Below are 20,607 nucleotides of genomic sequence, written 5' to 3' on the forward strand. Positions count from 1 at the left end.
ATGGAAAGACCTGTAGAATGGTGACTTTATAAAGTGTTTCATGGGAAGACATGGTGAAGACGACTTGATGGCTTCGTGTGCTAAAATGTGACTTGTTTCCTTCAACAGAGGAGGAGGAAGAATCGACCTACAATCTGTACATCTCTGAAGTCAGAAAAATCGGACTACAGCTGGAGAGTTGTGAGGAGAGGTTAATACAGCAAATACGAACCCCAATGGAAAGGGATGATGTACGTGAAAGTAGATCGAGGATTTCGCAGCAAGAGGTGAGCCTTTGAGAAAGGCTGTTTTACCCAGGAAAAGAGTTTTATTTAAAAAAAAAAACAAACATGTTTTGAGTGTAGCCAGGAAGGTTTGCGGTGCACCTTGAAAAGACGAAAGTAAAAAATTAAGCTTGGGTTTGTAGAGAAAAAAAATGCCAATAAATGGCAACTCTGTTAGTTTTTCTCTTAAAAAGAAACCTACGTTTCTTTTTAAAAAAATGTAATGGTGTCCACATGAAACAAGCAAAGGAGAGCAGACCTGTACTGATAATGATATGTAGAGTATACATCAGGTTGATGTAGGATAAAAGCACTGTCAGTCACCTTTCATTTTACAGGACCTGAAGAAAGAATTGGATCGACTGAAGGATGACTTAAGAATCATCACAGAAAAATGTGAAGAGTTCTTCAGTCAAGCTGCTGCTTCACCTTCGGTCCCTACTCTGCGCTCTGAGCTCAGCGCTGTTATTCAGAACATGAACCAAGTTTATTCCATGTCTTCCATTTACATAGATAAGTATGTAATCGGCCATCTTCCATCACATGTTTTAGTTTACAGTTTTCCATTCAAAATAAATTAAAGATATTAGTAGGAATAATACTGATCAAGGAAAAGAGAGTTAACATTTTAACATTGTGTAAAGGGGTACCCAATGACCTGAAAAGGCTAAAAACCACAAGTGTGTTGAGTGTCATTATTGATGGTTCAGTTAACAGGAGATTACTGTTTTTCAGGTTAAATACTGTAGAATTGGTGCTGCAGAACACCCACAAAACAGAATCGTTCGTAAAAGTCTATGAAACCAAGTTGTGTGAAGAGGAGGCAGTAACAGCTGACAAAAACAATATTGAAAATCTGATGGGTACATTAAAGGTAAGAGCTGGCGGGTGCCTTTTCATGGGCAAATCAAAAAAAATATAGGAAAATGATGTGTCTTACAACACCAGTTTTGTTTATGCTAGTGTATCAAAAGTTGGCTTGTGTATTTTGAGGAAAGTCTGTATTATGATTAACTTCTCAGAAAAAATGACGGCTTTGGAGCATTAGAAATTGTATAGTTTGCATGATGATTCCTATTGTTAGGAAATACTTTGAAGTATCTGAACTTCCAAGGGTGGCACTTGTTAATTCTGCAGTAAGCCTTATTTTTTTGTCTCTTCAAATGATAACAGAAGCTTAAGGTAACATAAATACATTGTTATTTAAACGTGGCCACAATAATGTTTCTGCTACTGCTGTAGTATACTAACCAGGGTTTACTAAGAGGTCTGGCAGGTACCTTTGAGAAAGGGTAAGATTGAAGTTCAGCATTTTGTGTGTGCTGTATATACCTCAATTGAGTATTGCAAATGATGAATAATGCTTTTTTGTTAGATAGAATGATTGGCATCTACCTAATGATTTTTTGGAAAGCTGTAGTTTATAAGATAAGCATGTTAGTTTGCTGCCTGTGGTTTGATCTGTATGTTGTGGGGGATGCTGTTACTCAGAATTATTTTGCAGTTCATAGCTACTTAGTTGCTTCAGACCCATTCTGGTGTCATTCAGTGTTTGAGCAACTGGAACTAAAATACTCATGTAAACGTTTTTCGTTTATTCATCTATACATTTTACTCATATAAAATCCTCATTTATAAAATAGTATTACAATTTAGGAGTTATTTACAAGTTATCATTTATCACATACTAGCAATGGAGATCTGAAGTAGATGAGAAAAGAGAATTGTTCCATTCCTTGGAGGATGAACTGCAGAAGGCAAAGAAGATCAGTGATCAGATGTTTAAAATGCACAAGGAACGTGATCTTGATTTCGACTGGTATAAAGAAAAAGTTGATCAGTTAGCCGAGAGGTGGCAAAACATTCATTCTCAAATTCAGAATAGGTGTGTATGATTTTTTTATTATAATCTGTTCATATTTTATGCTGGTTTTGTTGTTTCTGTGGGAAAATAATCAGAAATGAATTGTAATATAGGTCAGAATAGTTTTCTGAACTGTTTGTGACATGGTAAGATCAAGGATTCTTACCATTTCTGTGCTGTTGACGTTGTTGTTTTACTTTTCCACAGGAAATGTCTGTGACTATTGAGCACCAAAAAATTAACAAAATATAGAAATGTTATCTAATTACAACTTACTGAGACACAGTAGAGACAAATTGTCTTTTTTCTTTCCGAAAAAAAGCTTACAGAGATGGCTTGCTGTCCTATGGAAATACCATCTGTTTCTCCACATAATTAGTTCTTACAGGCCTAACTGATGAGCTGATTTATCTGTTATGATTGGATTCATGTTAACTTGCTTTTAATGACTTAAGTGCTAAGTCTGGCAGTCCATAACCTCCATTGACTTCTGTGGTAGTTTTGCTGCCGTAATTTTGTTGTGAAGTGCCAGTATTTTGTTTTGCGTGCAACTGTTTTCATGCAGCCTCAATATCCAGTTGAGATGTTCCTCTAGATTCAGCCCTTCTGTTTTACTGTCATGATTATACTGGAGAATGTTACTCAAATGTACGTGCCTGGACAGATGGGCAGATACAGCAGCACACGTACCCATAATTCTGAAAGAGATGTCCATATATGACATTCCTGGAAATCCTTTTTTCTTCAGTCTCTGTAGTTGTGTTTCTCTATTTAAAGGAAGCAGAACTGTAGAGACTGAAGGAAAAACTATGAGCGAGTTAAGGAAGTCTGTACTATACAGCCTGAATTTATTTCCTTTAATATCTGCTTCTGTTTGTCATTACAGATAACCTGAACAACAGCATCAAAGAGATTGCTGTTAATGTAAAAGTTCACACAACAACCTTTCACATTTTTGTCCTCCTTTTCTAATAGATGAATATTCAGGAGCAATACTGAAGATATTCACTTGTAATTAACTAATTGTCTCTGTTTAACATGGCTGGAAGTTGTAATGAAGATGGGCAAAAGCTGACTGACTCATTTATAGCTGACTACAGAACGTCTAGCTTTAAATCAACCCAGATTTTTCATTGTTTGATAGTGTGACATAATTTAAATAATAAAATAGTAGTTTTATGAAGTACTGAATTATATTTATTTACTCAGAAGGCAAACGTAAGCCACATGCTCTCCTCACAGGACTGTATCCTGTATGCTGGAAGATGACTGTTAATGCATCGTGGCTTTTAGTGTAAATAGGACAGATTGTGGTGGTTGCAGCATGGAGCTGTAAACAAGCTGCTTTCTGCAAATATTCACTTTGCTGCTTCCTAACAGCTTGACACTGATGATCATTATACAAAAAAGTATCTACAAATATTGGCTGCAGTTACCACGATCCTTTCCATTTTTTAGGGTTATTAGCTTTAAAACATGCTTAAGTATGAAACCTGAGCAATATGGTTACTTTTGCTTGCTCTTTTTCAGTCGTCTTTTGGCATCTTGAGAACAACACTAGACTCGTTCAAAGTATTCTTTCCAAGTCAGAGTATAAAAAGTTGTTTAATGTTTATCCTGCAGTGTTTTTATAGTGTGAGCTATAGCAAAGGCATCTGAAGCCTTTAAAGCTGTATTTTGCTTACTGTTGTACTTTTTGTCTTTAATACTCATCTTCTCTTCTTTGGCTTATCTTCTAAAATAAAATCAGATTGCGTGACTTAGAAGGTATTAATAAATCTCTGAAGTATTACAAAGATACTTACAATTCTTTGGACACTTGGATTCAACAAGTGGAAGATACTCAGCGAAGGATTCAAGAAATCCATCCTGAAAATAGCAAAGCACTGGCTAAACAGCTGAACCAACATAAGGTATGAAAGGGATCTTACTGTAGGAAAGCACTGCTGTAATGACCGAAGAATTAAAATATCAGTTTAACCCAGTGATGTCAGTCTTATTCCTTGGTATGAGGTGCTTATATCCCTTAGTGTAAAATTCCAAATCATCACCAGCTTTTATGATTTTCTGCTTACAATGCAGTTAACATCATGAATGTATCACTCACTGACTATTGCCGTTTTATAGACAAGATTGTTTTGCAAGAAGAGCAAACCCTTAGAGAGTGTCTAAAATTCTGGACTTTTCTTCCTTATTGCATCATTTTTTATTCAGGACTGCTCTTGATATTTATGGATGTAGAAATAATTTCAAGGAAGCAGAGCTGTCTCCTGCAAGAAGGAAACGCAGCTTAAATAAGACACAGAATAACAAATTATATGCACAAAATAGTGTATTCCTGATTTTAAGTTCACTCACCAGCTATTAAACCTGTTTTTTCACTGCTCTGTACTGTAAGCCTGACAAAGCCCAGAACATAGACTTGAGCATATAATTACTTGTATACACGTGGAAATGAGCGTATTATGTGAATTTCATGATGTTAGATAAAGTAGAAGTGCTAATAGTACTAGTAATAAAAATAACTTTTTAAGATGAAGATGTAGATTCATATTTTACAGATGCTGGTTTCTGAGATTGAAATGAAACAAAGCAAAATAGATGAATGCCAGAAGTATTCAGAACAATACTCAGCTGCTGTGAAGGTAATAAATAACATTATACTTAGTATGCTTTTTATTTTAGTGTCAGTATCATGTGGAATACCAATTGTTTTGTGTATTTTGTCTCTTTGCAGGACTATGAGTTACAGACTATGACCTACAGAGCTATGGTTGACTCCCAACAAAAATCTCCAGTGAAACGCCCAAGAATGCAAAGCTCATCAGACTTCATTATTCAAGAGGTAAATGGATTTCTTATGACAGGAAAATGTGGGTTTTTGAGTCTTTTCTTAAAATAGAGTAAACACAGGAATGGGATTTAGCATTTCTTAATGGTTAAATAAAATAACACAAGCAAGTTGTTGCTTTTCTATATATAGTTACATAACGTGATAAATATTTTATTGCTTATTATGCAGTATTTAGATAACGAGACAGTATATTGGTGTTGATGAACAGAATTCCCCTGAACCATAAAAAGCTATATGAGAAATGTACCTCAGTAAAACTGCTTAGAACCACCTCTGGGCTGGATCCTGATCATAGTAACCAGGGGGAACTTTCATCTTTACTGTGGTAAGACTTATCAGATCTGGACACTGACAGATTCCGAAGCAAATCAGCCTCATTTGGGTGGGAGAGATAAATCTGTCTCCCTGCTGTTAGAGGAATAGTGACCTGCACTGCTTGTTCCTCTTACAACTTGTTCTTACAGGGGGGAAGAATCAAGTGACTGTAAAGTCAAAACATTGTCTTCTGTTCTTCTTCTTACGGATCCTCTCATAGATCCTTAACATTTATTTGTGCAAGTGCAAGTGCAATTCAGCTTCGCGGATTCCACAGTCAGGATTTTGGAATCAAAATTGGAATAGGTTCTAAGAGTAGTGATTATCACTTTTTTGAAGATTAACTGGAGTATTTTTCCATCTATCTTCCCCCCCTCCTTTTTCTGTCTGCAGTTCATGGATTTACGGACTCGTTATACTGCCTTAGTGACCTTGATGACCCAATACATTAAGTTTGCAGGTGACTCTTTGAAGAGACTGGAAGAGGAAGAGGTAGGTCATCCCCTGGCAGCCAACAAAGCAAAAAGAATAGCTAGGCAAACAAAGAGCAATATGCCTGTTGGAATTATTCACAAAGCAGCAGATTTGAAAAACTATAATTCTTTATATACTGCACTTTATACAGGAATGTGAGAGTGTTAAATTACAACATTATCACTCAGAAAAGCAAAATCCTATACCATCCATACATTTTATCAATTCTTCCAGCTAGAAGGGTCCTGTGATTCAGCAAATCCTGGTGGAGGTGTAGTTGCATGCAGTATATTTTAATACTTAAGTATTTTATGGCTTGATCGTTTGGATAAATGCAGGTATTAAGATGAGGGCAAACTTAGTGTGCATACACCTTTGATATCCTGTGTAGGTTTTAATATTCCATAGCATGTGTTCTGGTCCATTTAGAAACATATAAGGGAGTTCTTTAAACAGGGAGATGCGATGCCCTCTTAATTTCTTAAATTCCTTTGACTTGTTTAGATTTTTTTTTCCTTCTGCCTTTCTACAGTATTGATTCCTTGGAGTCAGACAGCATTTTATTTATGCTTAAGTGTTGAATCTTATTAACAAGAGTAGGTTACTGAAATTGAATAGACAGATTACTCAAAATACTTCTTTGCTGCAGAATCAACCTTCCAAATAATTGAGAATTAAATTCCTCACTTTCTTTTGAAATGCTTCTTTCTGAAAGAGATTATATAGTAATACTTTAAGGACTACAGTGTTTTAGCATAATCTATACAGTGCACATCTCTAAAATATCGCCCATGTTAAATGCAGTCCTGTAATTAATTGTGCCCATATTAAGTGTAGTCCTATATAAATTACATAAAATGAGAGAACACTCTCCTAAGGGTATAAATGTTGATGTTATTATTACAGAAAAAGCCAAGAGCTCTTAAACGAACATTCTGTAATTCTGGTGCTGGCTTTGTCTTCATTGGCTTTTCTTGCTATTGAATACCTTTGGACAAACTGTAACACAGCATGTATCTTTGTGCATCATGAAGTGGTGGAGCATACTGATGGAAATACATAATGTTTGTTGATAAGTAGCCATTATTACTGAGGATTTAGTATGGCTAATAATGCTAAGGGTATAAAGAATAAAAAGTGAAACAAAGAACAAGAATTGAAACAAGGAAAAAGAAACCTGTGCGTGCTCTCAAGTTTCAGCCTGCTCTGAATCTCCGTGACTGCTTTTTTGGGAATCAGACAGCCCCTATCTTCCATCCTCCGCCACCTACCGGCAGCCTTCTAAATCTTTGATAGCTTCTTTGAAGATAACCTAAGTAGGTTTCCAGACTCAAAAGTGATTTGATTTGATGGGTTTTTTCTTTGTAATCAGGGTAGCAAATCAAAAAATGAATAATCCTTCTCAAAGGAGGAATGGTAATTTTTTTTCTTCTGGGATCAGACCCCTGAAGTCTGTGATTGTTCCAAGATTTTCTTCCCTGCCAGTCTGTCTTTCTAACTCTCAGTAATGGCATTAAGAATGCACATAATAAGGAAAAAACAAGATGCTTTCCGTGATATCTCAGTTTAATCCATGTGCTGTCATGCTCAGAGCTTACCAGAAGAGAGTGAACTCCAGCAACCTGTGAAGTCAACTGAGGTCTTTCAACATTTGGGGTGTAACGAAGCTGTTGAATTCAGAGAGAAAAACACACCTAATGAAAGCACGATGGATGTCGAATATTTGCAAAACCGTAACTCCTCCAGTAAACCTAAACACACAGAAAACAAATTGGAAGTTGAAAGAAGAAGTTTAGATGTAGACAGATACGATGAAATCAAAATTGATAGAACATTAAAGCAATTTTTAGATTTTGGTGGTCAAGAAAGTAGCATTAGTGGCAACAGAGAAAATAAGCTACATACAGAGATAGATAATTTAATGGGGTTTGGTAATCAAAGTAAAGAAGAAAATGGTAGAAAAGATTGCTTTGTTTCAGCTGAGATTTGTGTGAGTGTGAATAATGATCCTAGCGAACTGTTAAATGATCAAATTGTTAATGGAGAGAGGCAGGAAACACAGGAAGTATCAAAGAAGTTGCCTGAAGTGAAAATGATACAAAAAATCACAGGGAAAAATCTTTCAAGAAAGGCAGGGGGTGTTGTTTCAACAAAGGAAGAATGTGTGATGCAATCAAAAACTAATTTTGAGCTAATAACGAAGAAAGATGAAGTTACTCTAGAAACTGGAAAGCATGTCCTGGATATCAGCCCTTATAAGCAGCAACATTTTTCACCAAGAACTCATTTTGAATGTAAGCCTAAAAAACACTGTTTTACAGAAAGGAGTAGCCATAATACTTTAAACTCTGAACACAGAGAGTTTCAAGTGTGTGGTGAAGAAGGTGTAAGGGATGCAACACTTTTAGAGAAAGTTGCATGCTCTTCCAGAGAGCTGGCAGTGCACTATGGAAGTGAAAAAACAAAGTTACATTTGCAATCCATGAGCAATCCAGGCATTTCTGGTAGTGTTGAAAGGGATATTAACAAATTGCACAGACCGTCTCTGGATATAAGTTTCATAGCTGAAAACAAAACCCTAGAAAAATCAATTTTAAATCCAAAAGAAGCCAAGAGTACAATGCAAGGAATTTTGCCTGTTTCTTCAGGAAATATTTCAGAGAATCAATATGCAGCAGAAGTCTCTGAATGTTGTCAATTAGATTTTGAAGTGTCACTGGTGCAGAATGATCTAAGTTCAGGTGTAGCATTGTTAGAAGATGCTGGAGATTTAAATTCAAACACAGCCCTTTCAGAAATGATTTCTGGAGAAGAGGATTATTTTCCATTATCAAAATATGGATTAACAAAAAAGTTTTTGAGCCATGATGAGAAAGTAAGTGAGAAGAAGATGTCACAGGGTAACACCTATGGTTTAGACAGCATAAACATAGGCAGGAATAAGCAGAATGGAGCAGGCAAGTTGGAACAGGGCCAGAAATGTAAAGATTTATTGCTGGTTGCAGAAATGGGCAGTAGAGATAAGGGCTGTAGCACAAAGGTTCCTGGAAAAACCACTGAACTCCAGAAAACATTCTGTGAAAAAGCAGGGAAAAAATCCTCACTTGAAAAAACAGAAAAGAAAAACAAAAGAGACAATGATAATGAAGAAAAAAGGAGCACAACTATTATTAAGGTACACGAGTGTTTATGCAATGCAAATGAAACAGTTAATTTAAGAATGATTCTAAACCAATCCAAATCAACATTTGAATCTCAAACTGTGTCAAGGTCAAGTGATTTAAAGTTGATTGAACATAATTTAAACAATGAATATACTAATGGTAGATTAGTAAATGCATTTTGAGGTTCTTACATTTTTTTTAGTTCTTATAAATTTATTTTTGTTTATTTTGTATTACTATTTAATTACCATCCTTTTCTCCACCCAGCTGCTGCTCAGCCAGGTTGATTAGAAATAATGAAAGCCAACATGGCGTAGTTTGTGACTGTATCTGTATTTTTAGTTCTTCTTTTTCAAGCATAATACATTAGATTTTGTGTCCATGGGAGCGTAAGAGGAGGTCTAATAAGAAACCAATAAATGTCTTGTATCCAGCGGGGTCTGTACAAAATTGTGACATGGGGAAATACGGAGAGGAACTGAAGAAGCTGCCTTTGCATTAGCCTTTTAGGAAATAGTTTCATATATCGTATGAAAAAGCAAGTAAATCTGGTAAATTTGAACTAACCCAACATATTGTTTATTAGAAAATGTTGCTATAATTGCCCTTCATGTCATGTTGGTATGATCTTAGGAATATAGGTGTGTTCTTACCTCATGTTAGCTCATATTTGGTAACTAATGTCATAATAGTGCTAATGAAGACAAGGTATGTATAGTTTCAAAAATATTGTTACTACTGAATGCACATCTTGCTTGTAAGAGTTTCCCTTGATCTGCCAACATACAGAGAATACTAGCTGACTGGTTTTCACTGGGATTTTCCTAACTACCATGTTTATACTTTGAACTGTGTCTGCACTGCAGAGCAGCTGTGCTCTTACCTGTCCCCCAGGTGGGCCAGTGGAGGCACTGGGACTGTGGAGCTAGTACAGAGCATAGATGTACTGGGATTTAGATTCTTCTCTTTCTGGAGCTGATGCATCTTGGCTCTAGCTCTAGATACTGTTTTGTTTCTCGGCGGGAATTTCCGAACTCCTCCTGTGTTATTTTTGCTTGTGAGCACAAAATCCTTCTTCCAGTTTCTACTAAACTCATCCAGACATGGTAGGCCACTTTCTACTTGGGAATTCTTGCACATAGTGTTTGGCTCACTGTTTGCTCTACCTATTTGTTTGGAGAAAAAGCATATGCGAGCTGTTGTTTGACGCTGCTTACCGCTAAGAGGCATCTGACTGAAGTGAGAGGCTTCAGGACTTCTTCGCTTTGTGGATGTCTTTATGAAGGGTTTCATATTTGGCTAATGGTAACTTCCTGAAGCCTTCAAGAGAAGGTGATGGTGGTGGGAACTGCTCGTCCTACTTTCTGGACGTACCGTATATATATGAGTAAGTATTATCCATTCTGCTTTTCAAAGAACCCAAGATGTTTTATCTGCTGTATTACAAAAAGTACATTCCAACTTACTTCGTTCTTTTACAGATTTTAAAGAATAAGGAAGCATCAGTGCGCAAGGCATATTCAGATCTAATGGCACAGCAAAATAGCACAATCGATGAGAACAGAAAACTCATGGGAAAGGTCAAAACACTTGAGGAGATGTTGGAGGATATGAAGAATCAAAAGTTCCAAGTGGAACAAGAGCTCCCTAAAGTGAGGGAAGCCGCAGAAAAAGAGCGGGAAAAGCAGCAAAAGGACATGGAAGAAATCTGTCGTCAGAAGACCAAGGCTGAGCAAGAGGCAAAGCAGTGTCGTATAGATCTAGAGAGCATTGAGAAGGAGAAAGCAGATGCAGAGCAGGAGTTGGAGTGTGTAAGGCAGCTCATTTTTCAGGCAGAGACTCAAAGAAGTATACTGGAAGAAAACCTTCGTGCTTTTCGAAATCAGATAGAAGAAAGCACCTTTACCAGAAGAAACCTTGAAGAGCATCTAAGAAGAAAAGATACTAATCTTCATGATTTAGAGCAACAGAAAAAAACCTTAATGCAGGAACTGAAGAAGAAAACAGAAGGAGAGGAGAAACTTATGAAGCTGATAAAGCAAATGGAACAAGATCTTGAGTTTAAAGTGAACCTGCCAGAAATAAAGCTGCAAGAAAGAGAGAGGACTGAAGCCAGAAGGAAGGTTGTTGAAGGTGGGTACTCTGTAACTAGAGAAACTTGCCTGCCAACTTTCACAGCTGGGCAAGGCAGCCACTATAGGCCTGATTCTGAAATTACAAGTTTCCAGAAGAAACAAGAAGCCAAAAAGGTAGAAGAGCTTAAACAGAAGATCAATGAGCTAACCCTTGCTAACAAAAAAGCTGATAAAACTATTAAAGATCTGAAATATGAACTGAATGAAATTGAGCTTCAGAAATCATCAACAGAAGAAAAGTCTCGTTTATTAAAAGAAAAACTAGATAAAGTCAATAGCGAACTTAAATGCCTAAAAATTAAGTTGGAGGAAAAAGACCAAGTAGAGCAGGGATATTTGCAACAGTTGAAAGAACTGGACAAGCAGCTACATAGAACCACTGGTAAAGCTGAGGAGGTGATGCAAGAAGCTATAGATCTTAAGAAAATTAAGATGAACTATCAGGAGGAGCTGAAATCTGTTCAGCAAGAAAAGACACAGCTAAAGAGAGAAGTAGAAGAATTAACTAGATCACAGACAAAAACTGAAATCACTATCAAACATTTACATTCACAAATCAGTTCTCTTCAAAAAGAGAAGCTGGCAGCTGAACACAGAACACAGTCATGCAAAGGAGAAGCAAGTAATCTTCAAGACCAATATAAGAAAATTCAAGAACAGTTGCTTCAAAAAACAAAAGCAGAGAAAGAAAACCAGCAGGAAATTCAAATGCTGAAGAATGAATTAGCCAAAAGTAATAAGTTGTCAGAATCATTGAAACAAAAGATAGAGGACCTTAATAAATGGAATACTGAAACAAAGCTACAGATGAAGCAAATTCAGTCTGAATCGGAGAAGATGACTTTGGAAAAAGAAAGTATTCAGAGGAAAAATGATGCATTAAAAGCCCTAGCAGATGGTTTCAAAGAGCAGCTGCGTACAACAAATGAACAATTGCACAAGCAAACAATAATTGAGCAAGAATTCATGTGTAAAATCAAAAGCCTAGAAGCTGATCTAGTGAAAACAAAAGACTTGGCTAGTGAATATAAACAAAAATGTGATAAACAGAATGCTTCCACCCTAACCATTGACCGGGAGGTTAAAAATCTAAATGCCCAAATGAATGCTCTAACTATGGAAAAAAGAATGAGTGAGCAGAAGATACAACTGCAACAAGCTCATATACAAGAGCTAAGTAGTAAATTAAAAAAATTACAGGATGAACTCCATCAGAAAACTCTGGATGAACAAATGGCACGCAAGAAGATGATTCTGTTTCAAGAGGAATCCATTAAGTTTAAACACTCTGCAGAGGAATTTAGGAAAAAAGCTGAAAAATTACTGGAATCCCATAACATCACAGAAAAGGACATTTCTGGCATAAAACTAGAGTGTGTTGCTCTTCAGCAGGAAAAGCATATGGCTGAGGAAAACATCATGTTGTACAAGATACAAATGGAAGATTTGCAGGAAAGGCTTAAAAAATGTCATGAACAACTACAGCAAGGAAAGCAGGCTGAAATGGACTATCACCAGAAGTGCAGGAAACTTGAGGAAGAGCTGGAAATGCAGAAGCGCGTGGTTGAGAGCTTGAAACAGAAAGTGGATCTGCAGGCCAGGGACAGTGAACACAGGTTTCTTTTGCTTCAGAATGAAGTTCAGCAAAATACTAAACTCCAAGATTCTGGATCTAAACTGAGCTGTGAGAGAAGAGGGAATGATTTCAGTTATCTGAGTGACACTGCAGCTAGAGAATTTGAACAGCTTCCTCCACATGCAAAACCTGGCTCACCTTTGTTAAGGCAGAAACAAGAGAGATCAGGTTTTAAATCAGATCAGATAGAAGGAAATACACTGTACATGAGTGCTGATGATAGGATCCCAAGAGAAGTGCAGTTCCAGATGTCAAGAATAAACCATTCCCTAGAAGAAGATTCAAGCCCCCAATCTTTCACAGAGATTGTTTCTGAAATGAGTACGCAGTTCCAGATAACTTTCGATAAAGCAAACCAAATCTCTGCAACATCTGAAAGGGACAAATTGAGAAACAGGAACCTACACAGTTCTAGACAAACTGTTAGACATGGAGAAGACACGAAACATGAATTAGGAGTGGTAAAACTGCATCCGTTGGAGGTACATGCTACATTTTGTGAGGGTTTGCCTTCCTAATGCTGTTTTTTTACTGGTCTGTTTTGTTGGTTGGTTGTAGTTATACTTCATTACTATTCTGTATTCTCTCTAATGTTTTTTTATGTTCTTACCTTGGTGAAGGGAACCCCTTCATTCTTATATATATGACACAAAAAGCTTTTCATTAGACCTCTGTTGCAGGTTTGTTAATAGCTAAGAAACACATTGTTTTAAAAGTTTGTGTTGGAAATAAGAATTCACATACGCCATTGTATCATTAAAATAAGCTTTGATTAATGGCATTAAGTTCATATAATAACAAACAACAGTTATTGTTGGTTAGTCTAGTCATATTCCTGTTACTGAATAAACATTGAAATGGCAAATGCACTTCAAAACTCTAGCTAGCTATATTTCTCTGCTCTCCAACACTAGTAGCAGTTCTCCTTTCTGACTACATTCCAAGTTCTCCCTTTGGTTTCTCTGGTGGTGGATTTAGGAGCGAATGATCTACAGCGTAGTTCTGCACATGTATTTCTCACTGTGTCAAAAAATTCCTATTTACAGATAGTGAAGAGCAAGCAGTATGACATGCATGTTGAAGTCACAACATTAAATCAAGAAAATGCCAAGACTTTTGGTAACGAAGAGAGAATGTTTGAGGGATACAAAACATCTGAAGGGTTTAGGAAAGAAGACGTTGCGAAGATGAGCTCTTTCTTAGGGGAAGAGATTTTGAAAACTGCTGCTGCTGATACTCAGTTGGAATATTTTACAGAGGAATATGATGATATTAAATTTCAAGGTCTCCGACATGATGTAACTGCCAGACAGTTGACTGAAGTTAAACTTTTAGACAGGCTCACAGTTGAGCAGCTCCATTCAGGGCAGAAAACGATTGACGAGGTTCAGAAAAGTCTTGAAAAATTTTTAACTAAACCTACAGCTATAGCTGGGCTGTACCTTGAATCCAGCAAAGAGATACTCTCTTTTGCTTTAGCAGCAAAGAGAAGAATCATAGGGAAAGCGTTGGCATTAGCATTTTTAGAGGCCCAAGCAGCTACTGGTTTCATCATTGATCCCACAACAGGTCAGAAGTTCTCTGTTGATGATTCAGTTGTTAGAGGGCTTACAGATAATGAATTCAAGAGTAGATTGCTTGAGGCAGAGAAAGCTGTTTTGGGCTATTGCTGTTCTGGGAAAGTGATCTCTGTGTATCAGGCTATGGAAGCTCGACTCTTAGAAAGACAAAAAGGTAAAAATATCCTTGAGGCTCAAATTGCAAGTGGGGGGGTCATTGATCCTGTGAGAAGTGTTCGTGTACCTCCAGAAACTGCCGTGCAGGTTGGCTTGCTTAATAACACAATTTTAAAATTTTTGCATGAACCTTCTAGTAATGCAAAATGTTTTCACAATCCAAATAACAGGAAAGCTATGTACTACGGTGATTTGCTGAAAATGTGTTTGTTCAGTGTAAGCAGTAAATGCCTTCTGCTTCCAGTTGGTGAAAGGAAAATAAGCAGCCCATCAGCAGAAAAAAGTCATAAAATTTGTGTAGTAGATGTCAGAACAGGAGCTGAAATGACTTCATATGAGGCTTATAAAAAAAATTGTGTCGATAAAGCTACATATCTTGAGCTTTCAAGACAAGAATTTGATTGGAAGGAGTCTACATGTTTTGACTCTGATGGGAATTCTTTTCTTTTGCTTACAGATCTTAAAACCGGTGTACAGTTTAATATCGAGGAGACTGTAAATCAGGGTAGAATTAGCAGAGCATTAGTCAGTAAATATAAGGAGGGTTTAATCACAGCTAATGAGTTCGGTGATATTTTAGTTAGCAGTTCACAGCCAAATAAAGATTTAAACAGTCCTATTGCAGGGTTCTGGGTTTCTGAAACCAATGAAAGAATTCCAGTCTTAAAAGCCTCACGCAAAAACCTGGTAGACAGAGTTACTGCCCTCCGATGTCTTGAAGCTCAGGTTAGTACAGGAGGCATAATTGATCCATTTACTGGGAAAAAGTACAGCATTTCAGAAGCTTTGCAAAGGGAGTTAGTTGATGATGGTTGTGCCAAGCAAATCCAGCAGTTTGAATTGATCTTTACTGGGGTCATTCACCCTGTGAGGAACACAGTTATGTCAGCTGTTGAAGCTATGCAGTTAAATGCTGTAGACAAGGAAATGGGCATGCGCTGCCTGGAGTATCAGTACTTGACTGGTGGGTTGGTAGATGCAAAGTCTCATTCCAGATTAACAATGGAGGATGCAATTAAGAATGGTATTATTGATGCTGTCACAGCTACAAAGCTGAAAGATGAAAAATTCTATGTTAAAGTTTTAACATGCCCCAAAACAAAGAAGAAGCTAACGTACAAAGAGGCTTTAGAAAGAGCTGTTTTTGATTGCCACACTGGACTGCGATTGTTGGAAGCAGCTCAGCCCATGAAAACGGGAATTTCCAGTCTTTACTATAATTCATAATGGAACAAAGATGGAAAATACAACAGAACAAATTCAAATGAACAGACTCATTTTGGGACCTGCTTTAAAACCCATTCAAGGAAAATTTTCATAATGGCCTTTACGGAAAGTTATAAATGGTGTTTTCTAATGTAATCATGAGTTGTAAAACTAATTGGTACAAACCACTAATTAGTATAAACCACTACAACTAGAATTATATATTACTTGTTACAAAGTTGAAATTTTATAGATCAATTTAGGCAGACTCGTAATTTCAAAATGCAGTTTATGTGCTCAGTCTTTACCTGAAGGCCTTGTCTGACATTATCTACATGTGGGTAGTATAAATGAGAAGTTATTCTGAGGTTGGTGGAGTTAACATTAGTGCAAAATGGGTAGATTTAGGTGAGATAACAATTGGATTCTTACATTAAAAATTGAAAGGGATTGTCCATTTTGCGAATGAAGGCAATGCAGTATTTCATGTGACCTGATAATGTAATAATACAAATCAATTTGTATTATTTATTATTTATGCTACAGAAGTGGCAATAAAGTATACAAGGGTGAAATATGCAGTCCAGTAAACACACAAGCATAATTAATTTTTCTCACATCAGTATTTCATTAATTTTAGTGAGCTAGTCACATCATAAAGTTATATATCCTAATTTTTTCTCTCATTTCGTGTAACTTTTTTTTTAGAATAGTTTTCCTGCTCTGATAGGCAAATGAATTACAATTACATATCAAATTAAAAAAAATCGATTGAAAGAAAATGTTTTCATTTTTGCTTGTGATGCATGGAAGGGCTCTTAAACATGTGGTCAAAGTATTGAGAAGTTTCAAACTACTCACAGGGTGTACTACTATAAAAAAATATATATATTTTCCTGTGCAGAAAAGATTAAATGTCTCAGTATTTTACTTTCATTATTCTTGTCTCTGTAGACACAAAAGCAATGTATTCTTCCTAACTGTAATTTAGTAATCCAAGTACATAGATGGCAAAATGCTGGTATCCTGTGCTGGCTATACATTTCCACACCTGAGGGTAATGCAAAGGCAGCAATTGAAAGATACTTTATTTGCAAATGTTGTTTAAATTTTATCTGCTGAGTAATGGCTGGGAAGGTACGCTTTTTCTTAATATCAGTCATTTTACAATGGATGTACATGTGTACGAATAAGCACCGTAATCATAATCACAAATCAGTTGAGGAATTACTTTGTTAATGACTGTAATTATGTGGCATTTTCATTCCTACATCAAATTGTCATAGTAATGCATGTGGTGTTAAATAAAAAGGAATAATTTTATGTTCACATGGTAATACTGCTATTGTGGTAGAATTGTATTTCTGTGGACTTTAATGTTAAATATTCCAACAACTTACATGTTTTTTACAATTTGCGGTGCTCATCAGAAATCAATGGAAGAAGAAAAGAAGGAATATGTTGAGAAAGCTGGGGATTTACTGAAATGGGTATCAAACCTCAGCCAGACACTTGGCAAAGAAGAGGGAGAAAAAGCTGAAAAGACAGATTTGCCTAAGCAGCAGGTACACAGATGTCTTTTGGTAAAATACCACTTCCTCTTTTTAGGCTTTTGCATTGATTAAAATCACAAAATATTCCATAAATACTTTTTTTTTTTCCTCCAGTCACTATCCACATTTTACTAAAGATGTAATTTCACATTTGGCTGCGAGTAGAGGGTTGGATAAATGATCATCGATGTTTAGGGACACAAACATGATGGGAAGAAGTGCAAGCTGCTTTTTACAGGCCTGCCGTGTGACTTACTCTGGTGCTACAAAATGTCAGTTTAGAGAAACTAGACCTGCACACCGTAACTCGCCCCCTGTAGAGGGACAGCGCATCCTGGCAGGTTGGCACTTGCTAGGTCTGCCCCCTTGTCCTGAAACAGTTCAGTGAATAAGCCTGGTAACTTCTACCCTGGCACCAGGAAGGAGAAAGTTGGCAGGAGGTGCCTGAGGACTGGCTTTCTTTTCACTTTTACGAAGTTTTTCTGAGGGGTCCTCTTACAGGATAGTCAAAACAGGTGTTGACTGAGCCCTCTATTATTGCACTAGTCCCCAGGCTGCTGGAGTGGCCCGTCTTGACACCTTTGTATTTAACAGGTGCATTGTCATTGCGTACAGTTTAACTTTGACCATAAATTTCCATCTGTGAAACATCATATCATTTCTAGCAGCCCCCTGGCTAGGGTTGTTCCACAAAATAGCTTAGTGACAACTAAAAAGATTTTAGTAGGTGAAGGTATATCTGCACGCTGAGCAGCAGAGGCACAGAGCAGTGTCTTGTCCACATCCCTCAGTACAGGGCTGGATGTGGTCATGAAAACATGGTTTTGGCCCTCCTGGCAGCCTGTTGCTGCATGTTTTATTTTGGTCATGCATGCTGGTGCCTGTTAGAGCCGCTGGAGCAGCACGTGCGTAAATCAGGCTTGCTGTTGGGCAGGTTGGCAGTCCTGATGGCCACCAGTCCCAGCGTGCTGCTTGTTTGCAGGGGACTAGTGCTGGTTCTGTTACAGAGTTTGTCCCTGTGTGTATTAATTTGAACACATTGATTGGTAAATCGCTGATAGTAAGGATCAGGATTTGCAAAAACGTTCAACACCGTTCTTTTTCTGCCCTTGTTAATGACAACAGTGCAAACCTTTGTCAGCATTGGGCCAGTGCTCAACTCCTTAGAGCATCTTGGCTTACTGTAGCAACTATGGGTGGCATCTTCCCCATGCAGCCTGAGTCCTCAGTGTGTAACCTGTGGGTTAGCTGCCTTGGCTTCCTCTGGCGTGCAGGAGATGGGTGTTTGCTGAGGGTGTTTCCTTCCCTTGTGAAATGGCCCCAGCGCAGTAGTGGCATCTTCCAGAGGTGCCTGGTTTAGTGACTTCACTGACTAGCATGGGTACCTCGACAAGTTTTGTAGAAACGTGTAGACTAGTGATTTGACAGCCAATGTCAGCTGAAACATGGGGGAGTGGGGTTGCTGTGGGGTGTAATCATGGACCCGGTGGGGAAGCTGGTGCTGGTAGTGACAGGGTGCGCATTAGCATCCACAGCTGTATCAGTTCCCTGAGCGAAGTGGAGCTCATGGCCCCACCTGCTGCCTCAGCCTGCTCACCACATCTTCTGCAGCGCATGCAGTGCTTGCTCTCTTGGTTTCTGTCTGGGCAGCACAAGTGGTGGGATTGTGGCTTGCTGGCAGTGATTGCAAAGGGAGGTTCTTCCCAGACCGCATTCAGGCCCTTTGGCGCAGCGCACACAGGGACAGAATTGGTTGTGTCCAGACCCAGGTGAATGCAGGGCCCAAGTGCCTTGCTAGAGTTCTCTTAGCACTTATGTTGAACATTATCTAGGACTTTCTAACAAAGTTACAGACTTCCCTTTGATACTTTGCTTCTATCTATCCCAAAAAGTGCTCTTCTTTGAAGAGACTGCAGGCAGTTTCTCAGAAAAGTTGTAAGATTAAATTCTTGCAAGTTCCTCTGCCAGAACAAGTGCTTTAGTGGGGATGACACAGAAATTATAGCAGGGACAATATTAATAAATAATCCATTTTTTCCAAGTGTCTGATACTGCCTTTGTCCTTGTCATTGAATTTCATCAAGGCTTGTGGCCTTCTGGTATGTTTTTTTAAAAAGTTGCTATCTCATTTTGGTGAGTGACTTCTTGAACTTGATCATTGTACGTTTATCTTTATGAAGCCGCTTTAATCTGTGCCAGCTATAGTAAATGATTTTAAATGATGGGTTGATTTTCAAACAACAATTTGAGATAAATTATATTTGTTTCACTCAATAGTTTTCTAATACAAACAGCTTGCTTAAACCAAAAGGCATACCATAATGACATATATATATATATGTAAATGGTACAATTCCATAATAACGAATATCGCTTTAAGAACAGCTGGTATTTAAAAAAAACCTCTAGTTTATTGATTTTAGTCCCATAAAGAGATAGTATGCTTGTTTTTCTTTTTATATATGTGCATAGTTAAGTCTTGAACACAGGTTGTTTATTTTTCAGATTTCCCTGCATGAAATGTCAACCAAGAAAGAACAAATAGCTGAAACTCTGCAGACTACTCAGTCGTTTTTAGCTAAGCACAGTGACAAGTATGCCATTTTTTATTTTTCCAATAATGTTAATGAATTGAATCAGTACATCCTGTTTGTTTAAAAAGATATCATAGCCTCATCTTACAGTTCCGCTTAGTAGTACTTTTACCAATTCCCCTCCCCTTTTTTAAGTAAAGTTAAACAGATAACTCCCTGCAGGTTACAGATTACTCGGAGACCTCCTCTCATTTTTCTTTTTTTCTTAATAGAATGACAGATGAAGAGAGAAATGAAATGGAAAAGCAAGTCAGATCCCTCCAGGAGAGCTACAGCTTGTTAGCCAATGAAGCTTTGAAACAGCTGCAGGAAGCACAGTATCTGGGTGATGAAAAGATGGAAGAAAAGGTAACAAGATTGAAACTTAGATTTCAGTCTCTTTTGGGGCTTACTGCATGGTTTTGGAACCACATATGATCAGCAAAAGAAGAAGCTGCAATTAACTGTGTGTGAAGGAACATGTTTTAATTGACTGAAGGTTTTTGTGTATTTGCTGTGGAATACTGTGTGTGACCTTACCCGTGCATATGAACATTCTGCTCATCAGATTTTTTTGTGGAGAGTCTTAATATGTGTCTTGCATGAAGAAAGATAAACAAATCATTCATCTCTTAACTCTTCTCTTAAAAGCCATTCTTTGACTGCTAGATAAGTCTATGTTTCTGCTGCAAAAATGACACCATAAAATAACCTGTTAATCTCTCCCATATATCGCTCAGAAATGTCCTAGAAGAGATCTACTTTCAGTTTTTCTTAAAACTTATCTGGATATGAAAATAAGAGCACATAATGTGATTAGCTCTGAGACACTAC

The 20,607-nt window shown here is 37.4% G+C and overlaps 1 protein-coding gene across 9 annotated transcripts in view; it reads left to right on the forward strand.

Annotated features, from left to right (window-relative positions):
* DST (dystonin) overlaps positions 1 to 20,607 on the forward strand; it is a 302,875-nt gene that overhangs the window by 168,040 nt on the left and 114,228 nt on the right. For all 9 annotated transcript variants that reach the window (XM_040599286.1, XM_040599277.1, XM_040599279.1 and 6 more), the window contains 11 exons: positions 109 to 266; positions 602 to 780; positions 999 to 1,137; positions 1,955 to 2,148; positions 3,878 to 4,040; positions 4,689 to 4,772; positions 4,865 to 4,972; positions 5,690 to 5,788; positions 17,078 to 17,212; positions 19,706 to 19,794; positions 20,007 to 20,142. In XM_040599286.1, the coding sequence (XP_040455220.1) occupies positions 109 to 266; positions 602 to 780; positions 999 to 1,137; positions 1,955 to 2,148; positions 3,878 to 4,040; positions 4,689 to 4,772; positions 4,865 to 4,972; positions 5,690 to 5,788; positions 17,078 to 17,212; positions 19,706 to 19,794; positions 20,007 to 20,142 (1,484 nt within the window). The remainder of the gene's footprint in view (positions 1 to 108; positions 267 to 601; positions 781 to 998; positions 1,138 to 1,954; positions 2,149 to 3,877; positions 4,041 to 4,688; positions 4,773 to 4,864; positions 4,973 to 5,689; positions 5,789 to 17,077; positions 17,213 to 19,705; positions 19,795 to 20,006; positions 20,143 to 20,607) is intronic.

Source organism: Falco naumanni, chromosome 6, assembly GCF_017639655.2.
Source record: "Falco naumanni isolate bFalNau1 chromosome 6, bFalNau1.pat, whole genome shotgun sequence".
Lineage (NCBI taxonomy): Eukaryota > Metazoa > Chordata > Aves > Falconiformes > Falconidae > Falco > Falco naumanni.